This window comes from Hemiscyllium ocellatum (assembly GCF_020745735.1).
Source record: "Hemiscyllium ocellatum isolate sHemOce1 chromosome 38 unlocalized genomic scaffold, sHemOce1.pat.X.cur. SUPER_38_unloc_4, whole genome shotgun sequence".
NCBI classification, from domain to species: Eukaryota; Metazoa; Chordata; class Chondrichthyes; order Orectolobiformes; family Hemiscylliidae; genus Hemiscyllium; species Hemiscyllium ocellatum.
In genome coordinates this window covers 408,215-428,756 of record NW_026867522.1, presented here as the reverse complement: position 1 = coordinate 428,756, position 20,542 = coordinate 408,215, and the positions used below count along the sequence as shown (strand labels likewise).

The 20,542-nt window shown below is 46.1% G+C and overlaps 1 protein-coding gene across 5 annotated transcripts in view; it reads right to left on the bottom strand.

Moving 5' to 3' along the window:
- LOC132808765 (sodium channel subunit beta-1-like) overlaps positions 1-20,542 on the bottom strand; it is a 73,316-nt gene that overhangs the window by 23,461 nt on the left and 29,313 nt on the right. For all 5 annotated transcript variants that reach the window (XM_060822210.1, XM_060822212.1, XM_060822213.1 and 2 more), the window contains exon 3: positions 2,081-2,247. In XM_060822210.1, coding sequence (XP_060678193.1) covers positions 2,081-2,247 — 167 coding nt within the window. The remainder of the gene's footprint in view (positions 1-2,080; positions 2,248-20,542) is intronic.

Sequence of the window (20,542 nt, the reverse complement as noted above, 5' to 3'; positions counted from 1 at the left end):
ACAGAGCAGTGCGCCCTCAGCACTGACCCTCTGACAGTGCAGTGCACCCTCAGCACTGACCCTCTGACAGTGCAGTACACCCTCAGTACTGACCCTCTGACAGAGCAGTGCGCCCTCAGCACTGACCCTCTGACAGTGCAGTACACCCTCAGCACTGACCCTCTGACAGTGCAGTACACCCTCAGTACTGACCCTCTGACAGAGCAGTGCGCCCTCAGCACTGATCCTCTGACAGTGCAGTACACCCTCAGCACTAACCCTCTGACAGTGCAGTACATCCTCAGCACTGACCCTCCGACAGTGCAGTGCACCCTCAGCACTGACCCTCTGACAGTGCAGTGCACCCTCAGCACTGACCCTCCGACAGTGCAGTACACCCTCAGCACTGACCCTCTGACAGTGCAGTGCACCCTCAGCACTGACCCTCTGACAGTGCAGTACACCCTCAGCACTGACCCTCTGACAGTGCAGTGCACCCTCTGCACTGACCCTCTGACAGTGGAGTACACCCTCAGCACTGACCCTCTGACAGTGCAGTGCACCCTCAGCACACCGACAACATGGCGCTTACTCAGCACTGACGCTCCAACAGTGTGGCACTCCCCTAGCAGTGATGCTCCAACAGTGTGGCACTCCCCTAGCAGTGATGCTCCAACAGTGTGGCACTCCCCTAGCAGTGATGCTCCAACAGTGTGGCACTCCCCTATCACTGATGCTCCCACAGTGTGGTGCTCCCTGAGCACTGGCCCCAGATATTGTGGCATTCCCTCAGTTCGAAGAGTCTGATAGCACCCATCACACCAGTTACTGACCACTGTACATCACCATCCAGTGTGAGAGCACTGTACATTACCCTCCAGTGTGAGAGCACTGTACATTACCCTCCAGAGTGCGAGCACTGTACACTACCCTCCAGTGTGAGAGCACTGTACATTACCCTCCAGTGTGAGAGCACTGTACATCACCCACCAGTGTGAGAGCACTGTACACTACCCTCCAGTGTGAGAGCACAGTATATTACCCTCCAATGTCAGAGCACTGTACACTACCCTCCAGTGTGAGAGCACTGTACACTACCCTCCAGTGTGAGAGTACTGTATATTACCCTCCTGTGTGAGAGCACTGTACATTACCCTCCAGTGTGAGAGCACAGTATATTACCCTCCAGTGTGAGAGCACTGTACATTACCCTCCAGAGTGCGAGCACTGTACACTACCCTCCAATGTGAGAGCACTGTACACTACCCTCCAGAGTGCGAGCACTGTACATCACCCTCCAGTATCAGAGCACTGTACATTACCCTCCAGTGTGAGAGCACTGTACATCACCCTCCAGTGTGAGTGCACTGTACATTACCCTCCAGTGTGAGAGCACTGTACACTACCCTCCAGTGTGAGAGCACAGTATATTACCCTCCAGAGTGCGAGCACTGTACATCACCCTCCAGTATCAGTACACTGTACATTACCCTCCAGTGTGAGAGCACTGTACATCACCCTCCAGTGTGAGAGCACTGCACATTACCCTCCAGTGTCAGAGCACTGTACATCACCCTCCAGTGTGAGAGCACTGTACACTACCCTCCAGTGTGAGAGCACTGTACATTACCCTCCAGTGTGAGAGCACTGTACACTATCCTGCAGTATGAGAGCACTGTATATCGCCCTCCAGTGTCTGAGCACTGTACATCACCCTCCAGTGTCTGAGCACTGTACATTACCCTCCAGTGTGAGAGCACTGTACACTACCCTCCAGTGTCAGAGCACTGTACATTACCCTCCAGTGTCAGAGCACTGTACATTACCCTCCAGTGTGAGAGCACTGTACACTACCCTCCAGTGTGAGAGCACTGTACATTACCCTTCAGTGTGAGAGCACTGTACATCACCCTCCAGTGTCTGAGCACTGTACATTACCCTCTGGTGTGAGAGCACTGTATATCACCCTCCAGTGTCTGAGCACTGCACATTGCCCTCCAGTGTCTGAGCACAGTTCATTACCCTCCAGTGTGAGAGTATTGCCCAACCTTTTTGCAGACCTTACACATTAAGTGGATCAGCTGAGCGGAGAACCCCCTACCTTGTAAAAGGTGTTGTTTTGTTGTGGGCGGAAGACCCACTCAGCAACTGTCATGGCCTCAGTCTCCCCACGCTTCTTACACGAGATACAGCGCAGTTTCATTGTCTGATCTTTGACAGCTTCAGTATCTGAATCCACTTCCACACACCCAGGATTGGAGCAGTCAGCTACAAAGAATCAAACACAACAAGATAAGTGACTGGATTCTGGAGACAAATCCCGATGGGAAGTCACACAGGTATATGAGTAGACCATTCAGCCCATTGATCCTGTTCAGCCATTCTAGAAGATCATAGCTGATCTGTTGGTTCTCCTAATCCTACGGCCCTGCTCACCCTCGATTCCTCAGGTCTAACAGAATCTATCCATTTCTGCCTTTACAAGATTCAGTCACCGTCCACCCACCACCTTCTGAGGGAGAGAGTTTCAAAGACTCATAACCCTCAGAGAAAAGACTCCTCTTCATCATTGTCTGAACACGATGACCCCTCATGCTAAACAGTGCCCACTTGCTGCGTACTGATCCACAGAATGAAACATCGTTCCCACATTCACCTTGTGATGACCATTCAGGATCTTATACACTTCAGTCAGGCCACCCTCACTCTCCTGGACAAGCCCTTTTTTTCATCATACAATCCACTCATTCCAATGGTCAGTAAAGAATCTATCCACCTCGTCCTTATGAAAATGTAATGAGCCAGCCCTCACCACTCTCCAGGGAGAGAATTCCATAGACTCACACCCCGCCCCGCCCCCCTCTCTCACAGGAGAGAAGAAAAAATTCCTCATCTCTGTCTGAAAATTGTGTCCCACCCCAGCCCACTTCTAATCTAGATTCTCCCCAAGGGGGGAAGCATCCTCTCACCATCCACCCAATCAACAGTCCTCCCCCCACCCCCAAGGATCTTATCTGTTCCTTTCAGATGGCCCTCTCCTTCTTTGCAACTCCGACGGATTAGGTCCCAACCTGCTCAATCTTTTTTTCCTTAAAGACTACCTCCTTTGCCCCAGGCCATGGAATAGTGTAGGGTAGATAGGCTTCAGATTGGTTCCGTAGATTGGTGCAACATCGAGGGCCGAAGGGCCTGTATTGTGCTGTAATATTCTATGTTCTACGTTCTCTGAATTGCGTCTGTTAACTAAGAGAACAGGACTGTTACCCTTCTCCAGATGTGGTCACACCAACATTCCAAACCTGCTTATGTCTAAAATCCATTCCACATGCACTAAACACACACATTATTTCTCTTTGTGTTTTGCTGAATCGACAGAATAGCTACCTGCCATTCATGGATCCAGGATTCCCAAATTTCCTTGTGACTCATATTTCTCCGATCCCTCTCCTTAATGTGGTTGATTTTTCTTTGTGAATTAAAACATTGGAATTTACTGGCGGTATCACAAGGCAAGACTGAATTACACAGAAGCTGGGCTCTCTGATTGTGAGGGTTAGCTAAAACTATATTCCCAAAAGACTGCATGTACCTTAACTGTAACAAAGAGCATGCAAAGGCACAGGTAAAATCTGACTACACAACCATCTCCTCCAAAATACCTCTGCAGCTGAGTATTTGCCATATTTCACTGCTCCATTAGACTGACATCAGCACATAGAAAAATACTGAAGTCACCCTCTAGACTGCTGCATTCAGGTATGTCTGTTCATTGGAGACTGGATTAGTGGTGCTGGAAGAGCACAGCAGTTCAGGCAGCATTAAAAGGACCACTAATCCAGAATCTGGTTTCCAGCATCTGCTGTCATTGTTTTTACCTTGTTCATTGGAGACTGACAATTCATCTTGTACCTGGCTGCACTGCACTTTGGAGGAGAAATGTGGAGGCTGGAATAAAAACAGTTGGGTATCTGAGCTGGAGGTTAACTGGGTTGAAATGATTAAACTTCTAGGCCATCTCTGAATTGTGGTTTATTCTGTGCTGTTCAAGGAGACAGCTGGCAAAAAATAGAAAGGAGTTGAGCTGATCTTGCATTCTAGTCAGCTTCATTTTAACAACAGTCATTTAGCTGGGATAGTGAAGGTCACAAATCTTCTCAACTTGCAACTTAGCCCTGTGATTATCCCTGGATTGTGGTGGCTCTCAGGCTTCGAGGATGGGAAATGAGAAATGCAGAGCTTTCTTTAGGCAGAACCCTCTATAAATATCTGACACTAAATCAATTATTCATCAGGTACCCTCTCCAGAATTGGAGTGGCTTTAATTACACAGCCCTAATGTGCTGGATAAATCCAAATAATCAAGGATGTTAATGCGAGACTTGTCACAACTGCACTGATTCCACGTCTGGTGAGCCCTGAGGATCCTCTGCGCTGGATTGGACAATTCTTTGAACAACACATTTTAAAAATGGGTAGCTACCACCAATAATGCAACAACGTTAAACTGCTTTCTGGTGAAGTTTTTATTTGTCAATGAGATGAATTGTATACAGAGCCACCTGATATCCCAGGATCTTCAGTAAACACAGAGAGTTGCTGCAAACATGTACATCCAGTCTTAATTCCACACGGTTAAAGACTCCCATAGAAACAAATTCTGGAATCCCAAAATGGGTTATAAATGCTGAGTTTGACCTTCTGAATGTTTCCATCATCGAATCATAGATAATAACAAAACGATACAGCAGGAGAAGGCAATTCAGAGCCTGTGTTTGCTCTTAGAAATATCTCTCCAGTTAGTCCCCATTGCCCCGTTCCCTTTGCCTCCTCCATTGTTGTGGAAATCTTTCCTCTCCCAGTATTTCTCGCATTCCTCTCATCCCCACTTTCAAAAGTTCCCTGTTAAATCTGCTCCCAGTGCTCTTTCAGGTTGCATATCCCAACGACGATAACAAAATGCAGTGTCAAAAATAAATTATTCCCCTCCCTCCTCTCCTCACTCTGGTTTGTTTCCCAGTTCTCTTCAATCTGGTGACCAACAGACCATCCTACTTCTGGAAATAGTGTCTCCTTGGTGACTCGAATTTAAATGTTTGTCTTCACCAGTGGTTGACTGGAGGGTAACTTTGGTCATAGGCTCAATTAGATTTTCAGAGTCTAAGTTGTTTGACATACCCAAACAAGCTGCTGAGGAATGTTTACATAGAGTTAAACAAGTGGTCATGAGCAGAAAAAAAAATCAATCAGCTCAACTGATCCCTGCTAGTGTCAATTACCCCCTTAACATCCCTCCACACTAACCATCCCTTTATAAGCTGTCCCCATATCCTTTCTCATCAGCCATCAACCCTCCCTCTAAATAAGTCAATGTTTTCTGCTCTAATTTTCTAAAGTCACTGAGCTCCATATTGTTGCCACTTGTCATTATCTCTCTGTCAGCATGATCTCAAGTGCACAGTCTGCTTAGCTACACACCTAGATTTGAGCTACATGTCACCAGAATCCCAAAGTTTGGTAACTAGCGAGACGATGCAAGTTCAGGAACAAAGATGTCTTGCTGTAATTTTACAATGGCCTGGGTGAGACCATATAGCAGCATTTTGTGCCGTTTTGGTCTCCTTACCTGAGGAATGATGTTCTGGTGATGGAGGAAGTGCGATGGTTATTTACCGGACTGAGTCCTGGCATGACAGGACTGATATATGAGGAGAGAATGGATTGGTTAGGATTGCATTCACTGGTGTTTGGAAGAATGAGAATGTTAACAGGACCAGAGAGGATCAATTTAGGAAGGACTGAATGTAAAGACTGAAGCGACTGGGCTTGTATACCCTTGAGTTTAGAAGACTGAGAGGGGATCTGATTGAGACATATAAGATTATGAAAGGATTGGACACTCTGGTGGCAGGAAACATGTTTCCGCTGATGGGTGAGTGCTGAACCAGAGGACACAGCTTAAAAATACGGGGTAGACCATTTAGGACAGAGATGAGGAGAAACTTCTTCACCCAGAGAGTGGTGGCTGTGTGGAATGCTCTGCCCCAGAGGGCAGTGGAGGCTCAGTCTCTGGATTCATTTAAGAAAGAGTTAGATAGAGCTCTCAAGGATAGTGGAATCAAGGGTTATGGAGATAAGGCAGGAACAAGATACTGATTAGGAATGATCAGCCATGATCATATTGAATGGTGGTGCAGGCTCGAAGGGCAGAATGGCCCACTCCTGCACCTATTGTCTATTGTCTATTGACTGAGGTGACTGAAGTTCCCGGTGTCTGAGGAATCCAGAACCAGGGCCCACAGTCTAAGGACAGGGAGTAAACCATTTCGGAGAGAAATGAGGAGAAATATCTTCACCAAGAGGGTGGTGAGTGAGATGGGTGAGCGAGAGTGGTGAGCAAGAGTGGTGAGCGAGAGTGGTGAGTGAGAGTGGTGAGTGAGAGTGGTGAGCAAGAGTGGAGAGCGAGAGTGGTGAGTGAGAATGGTGAGTGAGAATGGTGAGTGAGAGTGGTGAGTGAGAATGCTGAGTGAGAATGGTGAGTGAGAGTGGTGAGTGAGAGTGGTGAGTGAGAATGCTGAGTGAGAATAGTGAGTGAGAGTGGTGAGTTGGAGTGGTGAGCGAGAGTGGTGAGTGAGAGTGGTGAGTGAGAATGGTGAGTGAGAGTGGTGAGTGAGAGTGGTGAGTTGGAGTGGTGAGTGAGAGTGGTGAGTGAGAATGGTGAGTGAGAATGGTGAGTGAGAGTGGTGAGTGAGAGTGGTGAGTTGGAGTGGTGAGTGAGAGTGGTGAGCGAGAGTGGTGAGCGAGAGTGGTGAGTGAGAATGGTGAGTGAGAGTGGTGAGTGAGAGTGGTGAGTGAGAGTGGTGAGTGAGAGTGGTGAGTGAGAATGGTGAGTGAGAATGCTGAGTGAGAGTGGTGAGTGAGAGTGGTGAGTTGGAGTGGTGAGTGAGAGTGGTGAGTTGGAGTGGTGAGTGAGAGTGGTGAGCGAGAGTGGTGAGCGAGAGTGGTGAGTGAGAGTGATGAGTTGGAGTGGTGAGTGAGAGTGATGAGTTGGAGTGGTGAGTGAGAGTGGTGAGCGAGAGTGGTGAGCGAGAGTGGTGAGTGAGAATGGTGAGTGAGAGTGGCGAGTTGGAGTGGTGAGTGAGAGTGGTGAGTGAGAGTGGTGAGCGAGAGTGGTGAGTGAGAATGGTGAGCGAGAGTGGTGAGTGAGAGTGGTGAGCCTATGGAATTCATTACCACAGAAAGCAACTGAAACTAAAACATTGCATGATTTCAAGAAAGAGCTGGATACAGTCCTTGGGTCTAAAGGGGTCAAAGGGCTTGGGGTGAGAAGCTGGAAGAGAATCTAGAGTTGTATGATCAGACATGGTCACGTTAAAAGGCAGGGGAGGCTAGAAGGGCTGAATGGCCGACATCTGTTCCAATTTTCTATGGTCAATGTTTAAGACAGGTCAAGGGGTAGTGTTGAGCAAACTTTTGGGACTAAAGGTAGACAAGTCCTCTGGTCCCGATGGAATGCCCCCCGAGGTGTGGAAAGAAATGATGAAAGTTAGAGAAGAGCATTAGTGATAATTTACCAAAACTCACTGGGCTCTGGGCAGGTCCCAGCAGACTGGAAGACAGTGAATGTCATATCACTGTTTAAAAAAGGATATAGACAAAAGGCAGGTAACTATAGGCTCGTTCGCTTAACATCTGTGGTCAGGAAAATGCTGGAGGCTATCATGAAAGAAGAAATAGTGAGATATCTGGATGGAAAGGGTTCCATCAGGCAGAGACAGCATGGATTCAGGAAGGGAAGGTCGTGTTTGACAAGCTCACGAGAGTTCCTTGAGGATGTAATAAGTATGATGGATGGAGAGGAAGAGGTGGATGTTGTATACTTGAATTTTCAGAAGACATTTGAGAAAGTGCCGCATAAAAGACTCATCCGTAAGATAAGAATGCATGGAGTTGCAGAGAATGTACTGGCATGGATAGAGGACTGGTTAACCAATGGAAAGCAGAGAGTCGGGGTAAATGGGTGTTTTTCTGGGTGGAAATCAGTGGTGAGCGGGCCCCGCAGGGACCGGTGTTCGGCCCGAACTCTGCATGATGTATATAAATGATGTGGAAGAGGAGACCCAGGGTAAAATCTCCAAGTTTGCTGATAACACTAAAGTGAGTGGAAAGGCAAACTGTGCAGAGAGCGTGGAGGGTCTGCAGTGGAATTTAGATTGGTTCGGTGAGTGGGCAAGGGTCTGGCAGATGGAGTACAATGTTGGTAAATGTGAGGTTATCCACTTTGGAAGTAAAAATAGTAGGTCAGAGTATTATTTAAATGGTGAAAGGTTGCAGCATGCTGTGGCGTAGAGGGACTTAGGAGCACTCGTACATGAATTGCTAGAAGTTGATTTGCAGATGCAACAGGTAATCAGGAAGGCAAACAGAATGTTAGCTTTCATTGCTGGAGGGATTGAATTTAAGACCAGGGACGGTCTACTGCAATTGTTCCAGGTGTTGGTGAAGCCGCACCAGGAGGATTATGTGCAATACTCCATTACTTCCTCCTTACTTGTGGAAGGATACACTGGCTTTGGAGGTGGTGCAGAGGAGGGTCACCAGGTTAATTCTGGAGGCCTGTGAGGAGAGGTTGAGCTGCCTGGGACTGTACTCTCTAGAATTTAGAAGAATAAGAGGGGTGCTTATAGAAACATATAAAATTATGAAAGGGATGGATAAGATAGAATCAGGCAAGTTGTTTCTGCTGGTGGGTGAATGAGGACACGGGGAAATGGTCTCAAGATTAGGGGGAGTAGATTTAGGACAGAGATGAGGAAGAACTGTTTTTCTCAGAGAGTAGTGAATCCAAGGAATTCTCTGCCCAAGAAAGCAGTACAAGCAGCTTCATTAAATATATTCAAAATATATTACAGTTGGATGGGTTTTTGTATGGTAGGGGAATTATGGGTTATGGGGATAATGCAGGTAGGAGAAACTGAGATGACGAATAGATCGGTCATGATCTTAATGAATGGTTGAGCAGGCTTGACAAAAGGGCTTTTACCCAAAACACCAATTCTCCTGCTCCTCAGATGCTGCCTGACCTGCTGTGCTTTTCCAGCAACACATCCCTGACAGGCCAAATGGCCTACTCCTGCATCTATTACTGTGAAAATCTGAACTTAACCTGTTAACCTGTGGGTCTGAACTGCTGTTGCCCAGTTTGAAGTCAGTAATGGGCAGTCAGGAATGTTCTGTCACTTCAGGCTCACGAGAGAGCACAAGTCCATTCTGAACAACCAGAGAGACAACTAAAATCATCAACACAACACCATCTCACTTCAGGAAGGTGGATCTGGCAATTTCACAAAAAGCACCTGCTTTTTTCTAAGAAGGTCACTGTGACAATAAAATATGAAGATGGAATGGATGATGGATCAAGAAGAGTTGAGGGCAATCCATGAGAGGAATGGAGATCTACTAGGGATCTACTGGGGAATTCCTGGTGTCTCACACACCTCACATGACACAGAGCTTTTTCAGGGGGGTAATGGGGCAGATAGGATGGGGGTGAATGGTTTCTGTGGTTCCATTGAGGGGCAGTCACTGTCACTCAGGGACCAGCAGATGCTGGTGAGGGCAGATGGTGGTGTAGTGGGAACGTCACTGTTGCAGTGATCCAGATAGCCAGGATAATGTTCCAGGGACACAGTTTCAAATCCCATTCAGCAGCAGGTGGAACTTAAATTCAATTCATAAAATCTAGTCAATGACCATGACAGTGACCATAACGCTGGAGGCAATGGCCAGTTGCTAGACCATTAATCCAGAGACTCAGGTCATGTTCTGGGGTGCCCATGTTTGAATCCTGTCAGATGGTGAAATTTGAATTCAATAAAAATCTGGAATTAAGAAGGTAATAACCACCAAACTGTTGTTAATTGTCAGAAAAACCCATCTAGGTCACTAATGTCATTTAGGGAAGGAAACCTGCTGTCCTTACCCAGTCTAGGTATAGATATGGCACTAGACACACAGCAATGTGGGTGACTCTCAATTGCCCTCTGCGTGACTGGGAATGGGCAATAAATGCTGGTCTAGTCAGACTCACTCACATCCTCTGAATGAATTTTTAAAAATGATCAATTGTTGTGAAAACCCTTTGGTGTCAGTAATGTCCGTTGGGAAACGAAATCTGCTATCCTCACCCAGTCTGGGCCTACATGTGACTCCAGACCCACAGTAACAACAACTTAACTGCTCTCTGAAATGGTCTGAGCAGGACACCCAGGTGATTCAGCCTGCAGTGCCTACATCCCCCAAAATGAATACAATTTTAAATCGATATGAGTTAAATACTGATTTGGACATCAGAGTTTCTACATCTCTCAAACAGGTTTAATATCTGAAAAGCTGTCTGACAGTGTGGCCATTCATCAGTATTACACTGAAAACTGAGCTGCAGAACTCTAATGGATTCAAACAGATAACCTCCTGCCTCTGAGGGCTACTAACAGAGGTAACCACACTCTCCACTAATTACAATGTCAGTCAGGAGGTGACTACACAATAGAAATGTGAGAGCAATTGGAAAAGGAATTGGAAAAGCAACACGAATGTTTCAAGCATGAATGAGCAACATGAGAGCAGCTAAATGTTAGAAAGAGCTGCTGAATGTACAAGGCAGGGATTTGAAAATCTGGAAAGATGATCGAATTGATGAGAGCCTCTGTCATCCGTTCTGAATAAAGCTGCATAATAAAGATGCCTAGATACAGGCAAATATTCCACCCCCAGTCAAGCATGACTGATACCTAATCCACAGGATGGAACAGACACAAAATACTACCCATCCCAAAACTAGCTCTGATGGTCCTGCAGTTGTCTGTTTCACTGGGAGGTCATCTGGATTTTGACAGGTACAATATCATTCAGGTTTGTAACAGTGAGGGAAATGAGGACTATCCTTACGGAAAAGAGCAAACATCAATGATTCATAGAGTCATGTATGAATGTACGGCATGGAAACAGATCCTTCGGTCCAACCTGTCCATGCCGAACAGATATCCCAACCCAATCTAGTCCCACCTGCCAGCAACCGGCCCATATCCCTCCAAACCCTTCCTATTCGTATACCCATCCAAATGCCTCTTAAATGTTGTCATTGTACCAGCCTCCACCACATCCTCTGGCAGCTCATTCCATACACGTACCACCCTCTGCGTGAAAAAGTTGCCCTTTAGGTCTCTTTTATATCTTTCCCCTCTCACCCTAAACCTATGCCCTCTAGTTCTGGACTCCCCCACCCCAGGGAAAAGACTTTGTCTATTTACCCTATCTATGTCCCTCATAATTTTGTAAACCTCTATAAGGTCACCCCTCAGCCTCCGACGCTCCAGGGGAAAAAAAGGGATAAATGTCGGTGAATGGGTCTGGGTGGGTTGCGCTTCGATGGGTCGGTGTGGACTTGTTGGGCTGGAGGGCCTGTTTCCACACTGTAAGTAATCTAATCTAATCTTGTTAATCAGAGTCCCATGGGGAACGTTGCCAAATGCCTTACTGAAGTCCATATAGATCATATCTATATGGGGCGGCACGGTGGCACAGTGGTTAGCACTGCTGCCTCACAGCACCAGTGACCTGGGTTCAATTCCCGACTCAGGCGACTGACTGTGTGGAGTTTGCATGTTCTCCCCGTGTCTGCGTGGGTTTCCTCCGGGTACTCCGGTTTCCTCCCACAGTCCAAAGATGTGCAGGTCAGGTGAATTGGCCATGCTAAATTGCCCATAGTGTTAGATAAAGGGTAAATGTAGGGGAATGGGTGGGTTGCGCTTCGGCGGGTCGGTGTGGACTGGTTGGGCCGAAGGGCCTGTTTCCACACTGTAAGTAATCTAATCTACCGCTCTGCCTTCATCAATCCTCTTTGTTACTTCCTCAAAAAACTCAATCAAATTTGTGAGACATGATTTCCCACTCACAAAGCCTTGTTGACTATCCCTAATCAGTCCTTGCCTTTCCAAATACATGTACACCCTGTCCCTCAGGATTCCCTCCAACAACTTGCCCACCACTGAGGTCAGGCTCACCGGTCTATAGTTCCCTGGCTTGTCTTTACCGCCCTTCTTAAACAGTGGCACCACGTTATCCAACCTCCAGTCTTCCAGCACCTCATCTGTGACTATTGATGATACACATATCTCAGCAAGAGGCTCAGCAATCACTTCTCTAGCTTCCCACAGAGTTCTCGGGTACACCTGATCAGGTCCTGGGGATTTATCCACCATAACCCATTTCAAGACATCCAGCACTTCCTCCTCTGTAATCTGGACATTTTGCAAGATGTCTCCATCTATTTCCCTACAGTCTATATCTTCCATATCCTTCTCCACAGTAAATACTGATGCCAAATACTCATTTAGTATCTCCCCCATTTTCTGTGGCTCCACACAAAGGCTGCCTTGCTGATCTTTGAGGGGCCCTATTCTCTCCCTAGTTACCATTTTGTCCTTAATATATTGTAAAAGCCCTTTGGATTCTCCTTAATTCTATTTGCCAAAGCTATCTCATGTCCCCTTTTTGCCCTCCTGATTTCCCCCTTACGTATACTCCTACTGCCTTTATACTCTTCTTAGGAAACACCTGATCTATCCTGTGTATACCTGACATATGCTTCCTTCTTTTTCTTAACCAAATTCTCAATTTCTTTCATCATCCAACATTCCCTATCCCTACCAGCCTTCCCTTTCACCCTGACAGGAATATACTTTCTCTGGATTCTCGTTATCTCATTTCTGAAGGCTTCCCATTTTCCAGCCGTCCCTTTGATAAAGATTGTACCACGGGAAAAACTGCAAAACTGGTGGAGAACTTTGTGCAAAAACTGCCTGGATGGGAAAGGGACAGGAAAGAGATGAGAAAGAGAGTGAAGCTATGAAAAGTCAGGTAATGGCACAAGGCACTATCACAGGAAGTGTAGAATTAAGAAGAAAAGTAAGAATGACCAAAGGGAGAAAAAGAAGTTTAAAGGGAGCACAAGGAATTGTCATGAAAATACAGCAAGTGGACAGAATGGTGTGCAGCGTTGTGGATCTAAAAGGGAATTATCTTGCAGAGACAGAGGCTTGACTCAACTAAAGGTGTAGTGACTGTAATGAGCACCTGGTGACTGAAACCCAACTGGGCTTCACATTGGCACTATAGCTGGCTTTGTCATTAGAAAATGTGCAGGTGGAATTACAGGGTATGTTGATGGAAGTGGACCCCCTGACCAGGCCAACTGAGCTTGGGGGACACCGCGGGAGTGAAGGCAATTGCAGAGTCTCACTCAGGACAAAGCCTGAACAGAAGGACCTGACAACGAAATCCCAAAACAAAGCTAAACCTCAGCTAAAAGATTATAAACAATGACAAGTCAGAATACAGGAACAAGGTACAGGGCTCCGTGGCATGGTATAAACATCATGTTCTCTCCTAGACTTCACCAGTTTCCTCATTTTCCCTCCCCCCACCTTACCGCAGTTCCAACCTTCCAGCTCAGCACCATCCTCATGACCTGTCCTAACCGACAATCTCCCTTCCCACCTATCCGTTCCACCCTCCTCTCTGACCTATAACCATCAACTCCACCCCCATTTACCTATTGTACTCTTCGCGACCTTCACCCCAGCCCTACCCCCTCCCATTTATCTCTCTACTCTGGAGGCTCCCTGCCTGTCATTCCTGATGAAGGGCTTTTGCCTGAAACGTAGATTTTCCTGCTCCTCGGATGCTGTCTGACCTAATGTGCTTTTCCACCACCACTCTAAACTAGGTAATGTTCTCTCTCTCAACCTCAGCAAAATGAAAGAGCTGGTCATTGACTTCAGGGAGTGGAGTGGAGGACACGCCCTTGTCTACATCAATGGTGCTGAGGTGGAGATGGTTGAGAGCATCAACTTCTTAGGAGTGATGATCTCCAAAACCCCTATCCTGGTCCACCCATTGTGACACTATGGTCATGAAAGCACAATATTTCTACTTCCTCGGATGGCTAAGGAAATTTGGCATGTCCATAAGGCCCCTCACCAAAGTTTACAGATGCACCACAGAAAGCATTCTATCTGGATGCACCATCACTTGGTTCAGCAGCTGTTCTGCCCAGGACCATAAGAAATGACAGAAAATGTGTGCACAGCCCAGTCCATAACACAAACCATCCTTCTATCCATTGACTCTACCTACACTTCCTGTTGCCTCATCAGAGACCCCTCCCACCCTAGTTATAATCTCTTCCAATCTCTTCCGTCGGGCAGAAGATACTAAATCTTAAACACAAGTACCGACAGGCTCACGAACAGCGTCTTCCCTACTGTTATTCTGTTTCCAAATAGACCTCTCAAATTTAAAAACTGATGTTCATCTCGCTCTCTGTGTGCTTTCTCTACAGCAGTAACATTGTATTGCCCGCTCTGTTCTACTACCCTAATACCTTTTGTTTGGTATGATCTGCCTGTACTGCATGGAAAACAAAACTTTTCACTGTCCCCAGGCATATGTGACATAACAAATCAAATCAAATCAAAAACAAAAAATGTCTTTATCCAGGCTGGCAAGCCATTGCAGTTTCTGCTGGTATGTGGACTTAAGACAGGCAAAACATTCCACTAGATCTGAATAGAGTAAGAGAATGCATCAATCAGTATCCAGGAGGGTACAACAGTGGAAAGCTCACCTCCATCCGGCTTGGAACAGTTAAATTGCTGAGCTCCATTCAAATCAGAACTAATCAAAACAATCGTCTGGTTAATGGTCACCCAGTTCTAATGGAGGTTAATACTGGCATGACTGTTTCAGTGACCACAAAATTCACTCTGGACTCTGAACCTTAAGATTGTGTAAGGTCTCAGCTAGGTTGGGAAACTAGATACCTGTGAACCTTCACAGATTAAGGGTACAACTTCAGTTCCAGTCTCTTGCTTGAGTTAATACTAATTGTAGGAAAAAGCTCAGACCAAAGCTTGATGGGGTGAAATTGCTTGTGAAAGATTCACCTTGATTGACTCAGCATTTTTCGACTAGAAAATGGCTGCCTCAGTGAAGTTGTAATTAAATACCCAGACGTTTTTCAAGAAGATCTAAAGACAATGAAAGCAGCCAAGGACATGTTGACCAGGAAGCAATTCCATGATTCTGCAAGGCCCCACCAGTGCCGTCTGCCTTACGGGCAAAAGTAGAGACAGAAATCAGGAGGCTGGAAGGTGAAGGAATCATCAAGTCAGTTTTGAAGCCCAATGATTCGGTTCGCCTTTGTGGGGGATTTCAAACAAACCAGAAACCACTTCTCGAAGCTCGATAAATAACCGATTCTTCGCGGAGAGAATTTACAAAGCTGACAGTGGGGTTCTCTATCACGAAGTTGGACATGAACCCCGCCTATCTGCAATTGCAGTTAGATGTGGATTGCCAGAACTGTGCTGCAATAAATACTCATAACAGTCATAGAGATGTACAGCATAGAAACAGACACTTCGGTCCAACCCGTCCATGCCGACCAGATATCCCGACCCAATCTAGTCCCACTTGCCAGCACCCGACCCATATCCCTCCAAACCCTTCCTATTCATATACCCATCCAAGTGCCTCTTAAATGTTGTAATTGTACCAGCCTCCACCACTTCCTCTGGCAGCTCATTCCATACACGTACCACCCTCTGCGTGAAAAAGTTGCCCCTTAGGTCCCCTTTAAATCTTTCCCCTCTCACCCTAAACCTATGCCCCTCTAGTTCTAGACTCCCCGACCCCACGGAAAAGACTTTGTCTATTTATCCTATCCATGCCCCTCATAATTTTGTAAACATCTATAAGGTCACCCCTCAGCCTCCGACGCTCTAGAAAAAACAGTCCCAGCCTGTTCAGCCTCTCCCTGTAGCTCAAATCCTCCAACCCTGGCAACATCCTTGTAAATCTTTTCTGAACCCTTTCAAGTTTCACAACATCTTTCCGATAGGAAGGAGACCAGAATTGCACGCAATATTCCACCAGTGGTCTAACCGATGTCCTGTACAGCCGCAACATGACCTCCCAACTCCTGTACTCAATACTCTGACCAATAAAGGAAAGCATACCAAACACCTTCTTCACTATTGTGGTTCTGTTCGCCGAGCTGGAAGTTTTTGTTGCAAACGTTTCGTCCCCTGGCTAGGCGACATCATCAGTGCTCCGGAGCCTTCTGCGAAGCGCTTCTTTGATGTTTCTTCCAGTATTTATAGTGGTCTGTCCTTGCCGCTTCCGGGTGTCAGTTTCAGCTGTCCGCTGTAGTGGTTGGTATATTAGGTCCAGGTCGATGTGTTTGTTGATGGAGTTTGTGAATGAATGCCATGCCTCTAGGAATTCCCTGGCTGTTCTCTGTCTGGCTTGCCCTATGATAGTAGTGTTTTCCCAGTCGAATTCATGTTGCTTGTTGTCTGAGTGTGTGGCTACTAGGGATAGCTGGTCGTGTCGTTTCGTGGCTAGTTGATGTTCATGTATGCGGATTGTTAGCTGTCTTCCTGTTTGTCCTATATAGTGTTTTGTGCAGTCCTTGCATGGTATTTTGTAAACTACATTAGTTTTGCTCATGTTGGGTATCGGCTCATTTGTTCTAGTAAGTTGTTGTCTGAGCGTGGCTGTTGGTTTGTGTGCCGTTATGAGTCCTAAGGGTCGCAGTAGTCTGGCTGTCAGTTCTGAAACGCTCCTGATGTATGGTAGTGTGGCTAGTCCTTTTGGTTGTGGCATGTCCTCGTTCCGTGGTCTATCTCTTAGGCATCTGTTGATAAAGTTGCGCGGGTATCCGTTTTTGGCGAGTACCTTGTATAGGTGTTCCTCTTCCTCTTTTCGCAGTTCTGGTGTACTGCAGTGTGTTGTGGCTCTTTTGAATAGTGTTCTGATGCAGCTTCGTTTGTGTGTGTTGGGGTGGTTACTTTCATAAAATACCATGCAAGGACTGCACAAAACACTATATAGGACAAACAGGAAGACAGCTAACAATTCGCATACATGAACATCAACTAGCCACGAAACGACACGACCAGCTATCCCTAGTAGCCACACACTCAGACAACAAGCAACATGAATTCGACTGGGAAAACACTACTGTCATAGGGCAAGCCAGACAGAGAACAGCCAGGGAATTCCTAGAGGCATGGCATTCATCCACAAACTCCATCAACAAACACATCGACCTGGACCCAATATACCAACCACTACAGCGGACAGCTGAAACTGACACCCGGAAGCGGCAAGGACAGACCACTATAAATACCGGAAGAAACATCAAAGAAGCGCTTCGCAGGAGGCTCCAGAGCACTGATGATGTCTCCTAGCCAGGGGACGAAATGTTTGCAACAAAAACTTCCAGCTTGGCGAACAGAACCACAACAACGAGACCCGAGCTACAAATCTTCGCACAAACCTTGATCCTTCTTCACTATCCTATCTACCTGCGACTCTACTTTCAAGGAGCTATGAACCTGCATTCCAAGGTCTCTTTGTTCAGCAACACTCCCTAGGACCTTACCATTAAGTGGATAAGACCTGCTAAGATTTGCTTTCCCAAAATGGAGCAACTCGCATTTATTGAATTAAGCTCCATCTGCCACTTCTCAGCCCATTGGCCCATCTGGTCCAGATCCTGTTGTAATCTGAGGTAATCTTCTTCGCTGTCCACTACACCCTCCAATTTTGGTGCCATCTGCAAACTTACTAACTGTACCTCTTATGCTCGCATCCAAATAATTTATGTAAATGACAAAAAGTAGAGGACCCAGCACCAATCCTTGTGGCACTCCACTGGTCACAGGCCTCCAGTCTGAAAAACAATCTTCCATCATCACCCTCTGTGTTCTACCTTTGAGTCAGTTCTGTATCCAAATGGCTAGTTCTCCTTTTATTCCATGAGATCTAACCTTGTTAATCAGTCTCCCATGGGGAACCTTGTTGAACGCCTTACTGAAGTCCATATAGATCACGTCTACTGCTCTGCCCTCATCAATCCTCTTTGTTACTTCCTCAAAAAACTCAATCAAATTTGTGAGACTGATTTCCCACGCACAAAGCCATGTTGACTATCCCTAATCAGTCCTTGCCTTTCCAAATACATGTACATCCTGTCCCTCAGGATTCCCTCCAACAACTTGCCCACCACTGAGGTCAGGCTCACCGGTCTATAGTTCCCTGGCTTGTCTTTACCGCTCTTCTTCAACAGTGGCACCATGTTTGCCAACCTCCAGTCTTTTGGCACCTCACCCATGACTATCGATGATACAAATATCTCAGCAAGAGGCCTAGCAATCACTTCTCTAGCTTCCCACAGAGTTCTCGGGTACACCTGATCAGGTCCTGGGGACTTATCCAGCTTTACCCGTTTCAAGACATCCAGCACTTCCTCCTCTGTAATCTGGACATTCTGCAAGATGTCTCCATCTATTTCCCTACAGTCTATATCTTCCATATTCTTTTCCACAGTAAATACTGATGCAAAATACTCATCTAATATCTCCCCCATTTTCTGTGGTTCCACACAAAGGCCGCCTTGCTGATCTTTGAGGAACCCTATTCTCTTCCTAGTTACCATTTTGTCCTTAACGTATTTGTAAAATCCCTTTGGATTCTCCTTAATTCTACTTGCCAAAGCTATCCCATGTCCCCGTTTTGCCCTCTTGATTTCCCTCTTAAGTATACTCCTACTGCCTTTACACTCTTCTAAGGATTCACTCGATCTATCCTGTCTATACCTTACATATACTTCTTTCTTTTTCTTAACCAAACCCTCAATTTCTTTAGTCATCCAACATTCCCTATACCTACCAGCCTTCCCTTTCACCCTGACAGGAATATACTTTCTCTGGATTCTTGTTATCTCATTTCTGAAGGCTTCCCATTTTCCAGCCGTCCCTTTACCTGCGAACATCTGCCTCCAATCAGCTTTCGAAAGTCCTTGCCTAATACCGTCAAAATTGGCCTTTCTCCAACTTAGAACTTCAACTTTTAGATCTGGTCTATCTTTTTCCATTATTATTTTAAATCTAATAGAATTATGGTCGCTGGCCCCAAAGTGCTCCCCACTGACACCTCAGTCACCTGCCCTGCCTTATTTCCCAAGAGTAGGTCTAGTAGGTACATACACATACTAAATCAGAAAATTGTCTTGTACACACTTAACAAATTCCTCTCCATCTAAGCTCTTTACACTATGGCAGTCCCAGTCGATATTTGGAAAGTTCAAATCCCCTACCATAACTACCCTATTATTCTTACAGACATTTGAGATCTCCTTATAAGTCTGTTTCTCAATTTCCCTCTGATTATTAGGGCTTCTATAATACAATCCCAATAAGGTTATCATCCCTTTCTTATTTTTCAGTTCCTCCCAAATAATTTCCCTGGATGTATTTCCAGGAATATCCTCCCTCTGTACAGCTGTAATGCTATCCCTTATCAAAAGCACCACTTCCCCTCCTCTCTTGCCTCCCTTTCTATCCTTCCTGTTGCATTTGTATCCTGGAACATTAAGCTGCCAGTCCTGCCCATCCCTGAGCCATGTTTCTGTAATTGCTATGATATCCCAGTCCCATGTTCCTAACCATGCCCTGAGTTCATCTGCCTTCCCTGTTAGGCCCCTTGCATTGAAATAAATGCAGTTTAATTTATTAAGTCCTACCTTGTCCCTGCCTACCCTGACTGTTTGACTCACTTCTGTTCTCAACTGTACCAGTCTCAGATTGATCTCTTTCCTCACTATCTCCCTGGGTCTCACAACACCCCCCCACTGCCCCCACCCCCCACCACCCTCAATGTGGACAGGGTTTGTACTAATATACTAGACTGCCATTTGAATCACCAACCTATGACATTTTTCGGTGGTTGCTGGAAAACATTTTACAAGGACTACCCCAGGTAATCATTTATCTGGAAGATGTGCTAATAACCAGGAAGACCAATAAAGAGAACTTGGAGAACTTGGACATTGTCCTTGGAGGTTTCTCCCAGGGCAGGTGTATGGTTTGTAAGGGAAAAATGTGTGCTCCAGGTACCCCAGTGACCTACTTGGGCTACAGAGCTGACAAGACCAGATTACACCCATTGGTAGATAAAGTGAAGGTGATCAAAGGTGTCCTACATCCCATGTCTATACCAGTGCTTAGGTCTTTCCTTGGACTAGTGAATTATTATGGAAAAGTTGTACATAACCTGGCCTCCATCTTGGCACCCTTACACCTGCTACTGAGAAAGGGTCAGCCTTGGAAATGGGATCATAGCCAAGACAGAGGCTTTAGGGGAGTGAAGGTGCTGAGATGTGATGTCTCCCTGTTTGGTATCGGGATAGTGTTGGCTCACAGGTGGCCCAATGGAGAGGAATGGCCAATAGGATATGTTTCCCAGACTTTGGCTGATGTAGAGCAAAAATACACCAAGATAGAGAAAGAACGCTTGGCAGTCAGCTTTAGCATGAGAAAGTTCCACCAATACTATTATGGACTTAAATTTGTAATATTAATGGAACACAAATCCCTGCTAGACCTACTCAAAGAGAACAAAGCTGTGCCACCATCGCTTTAGTTTGACCTCAGTG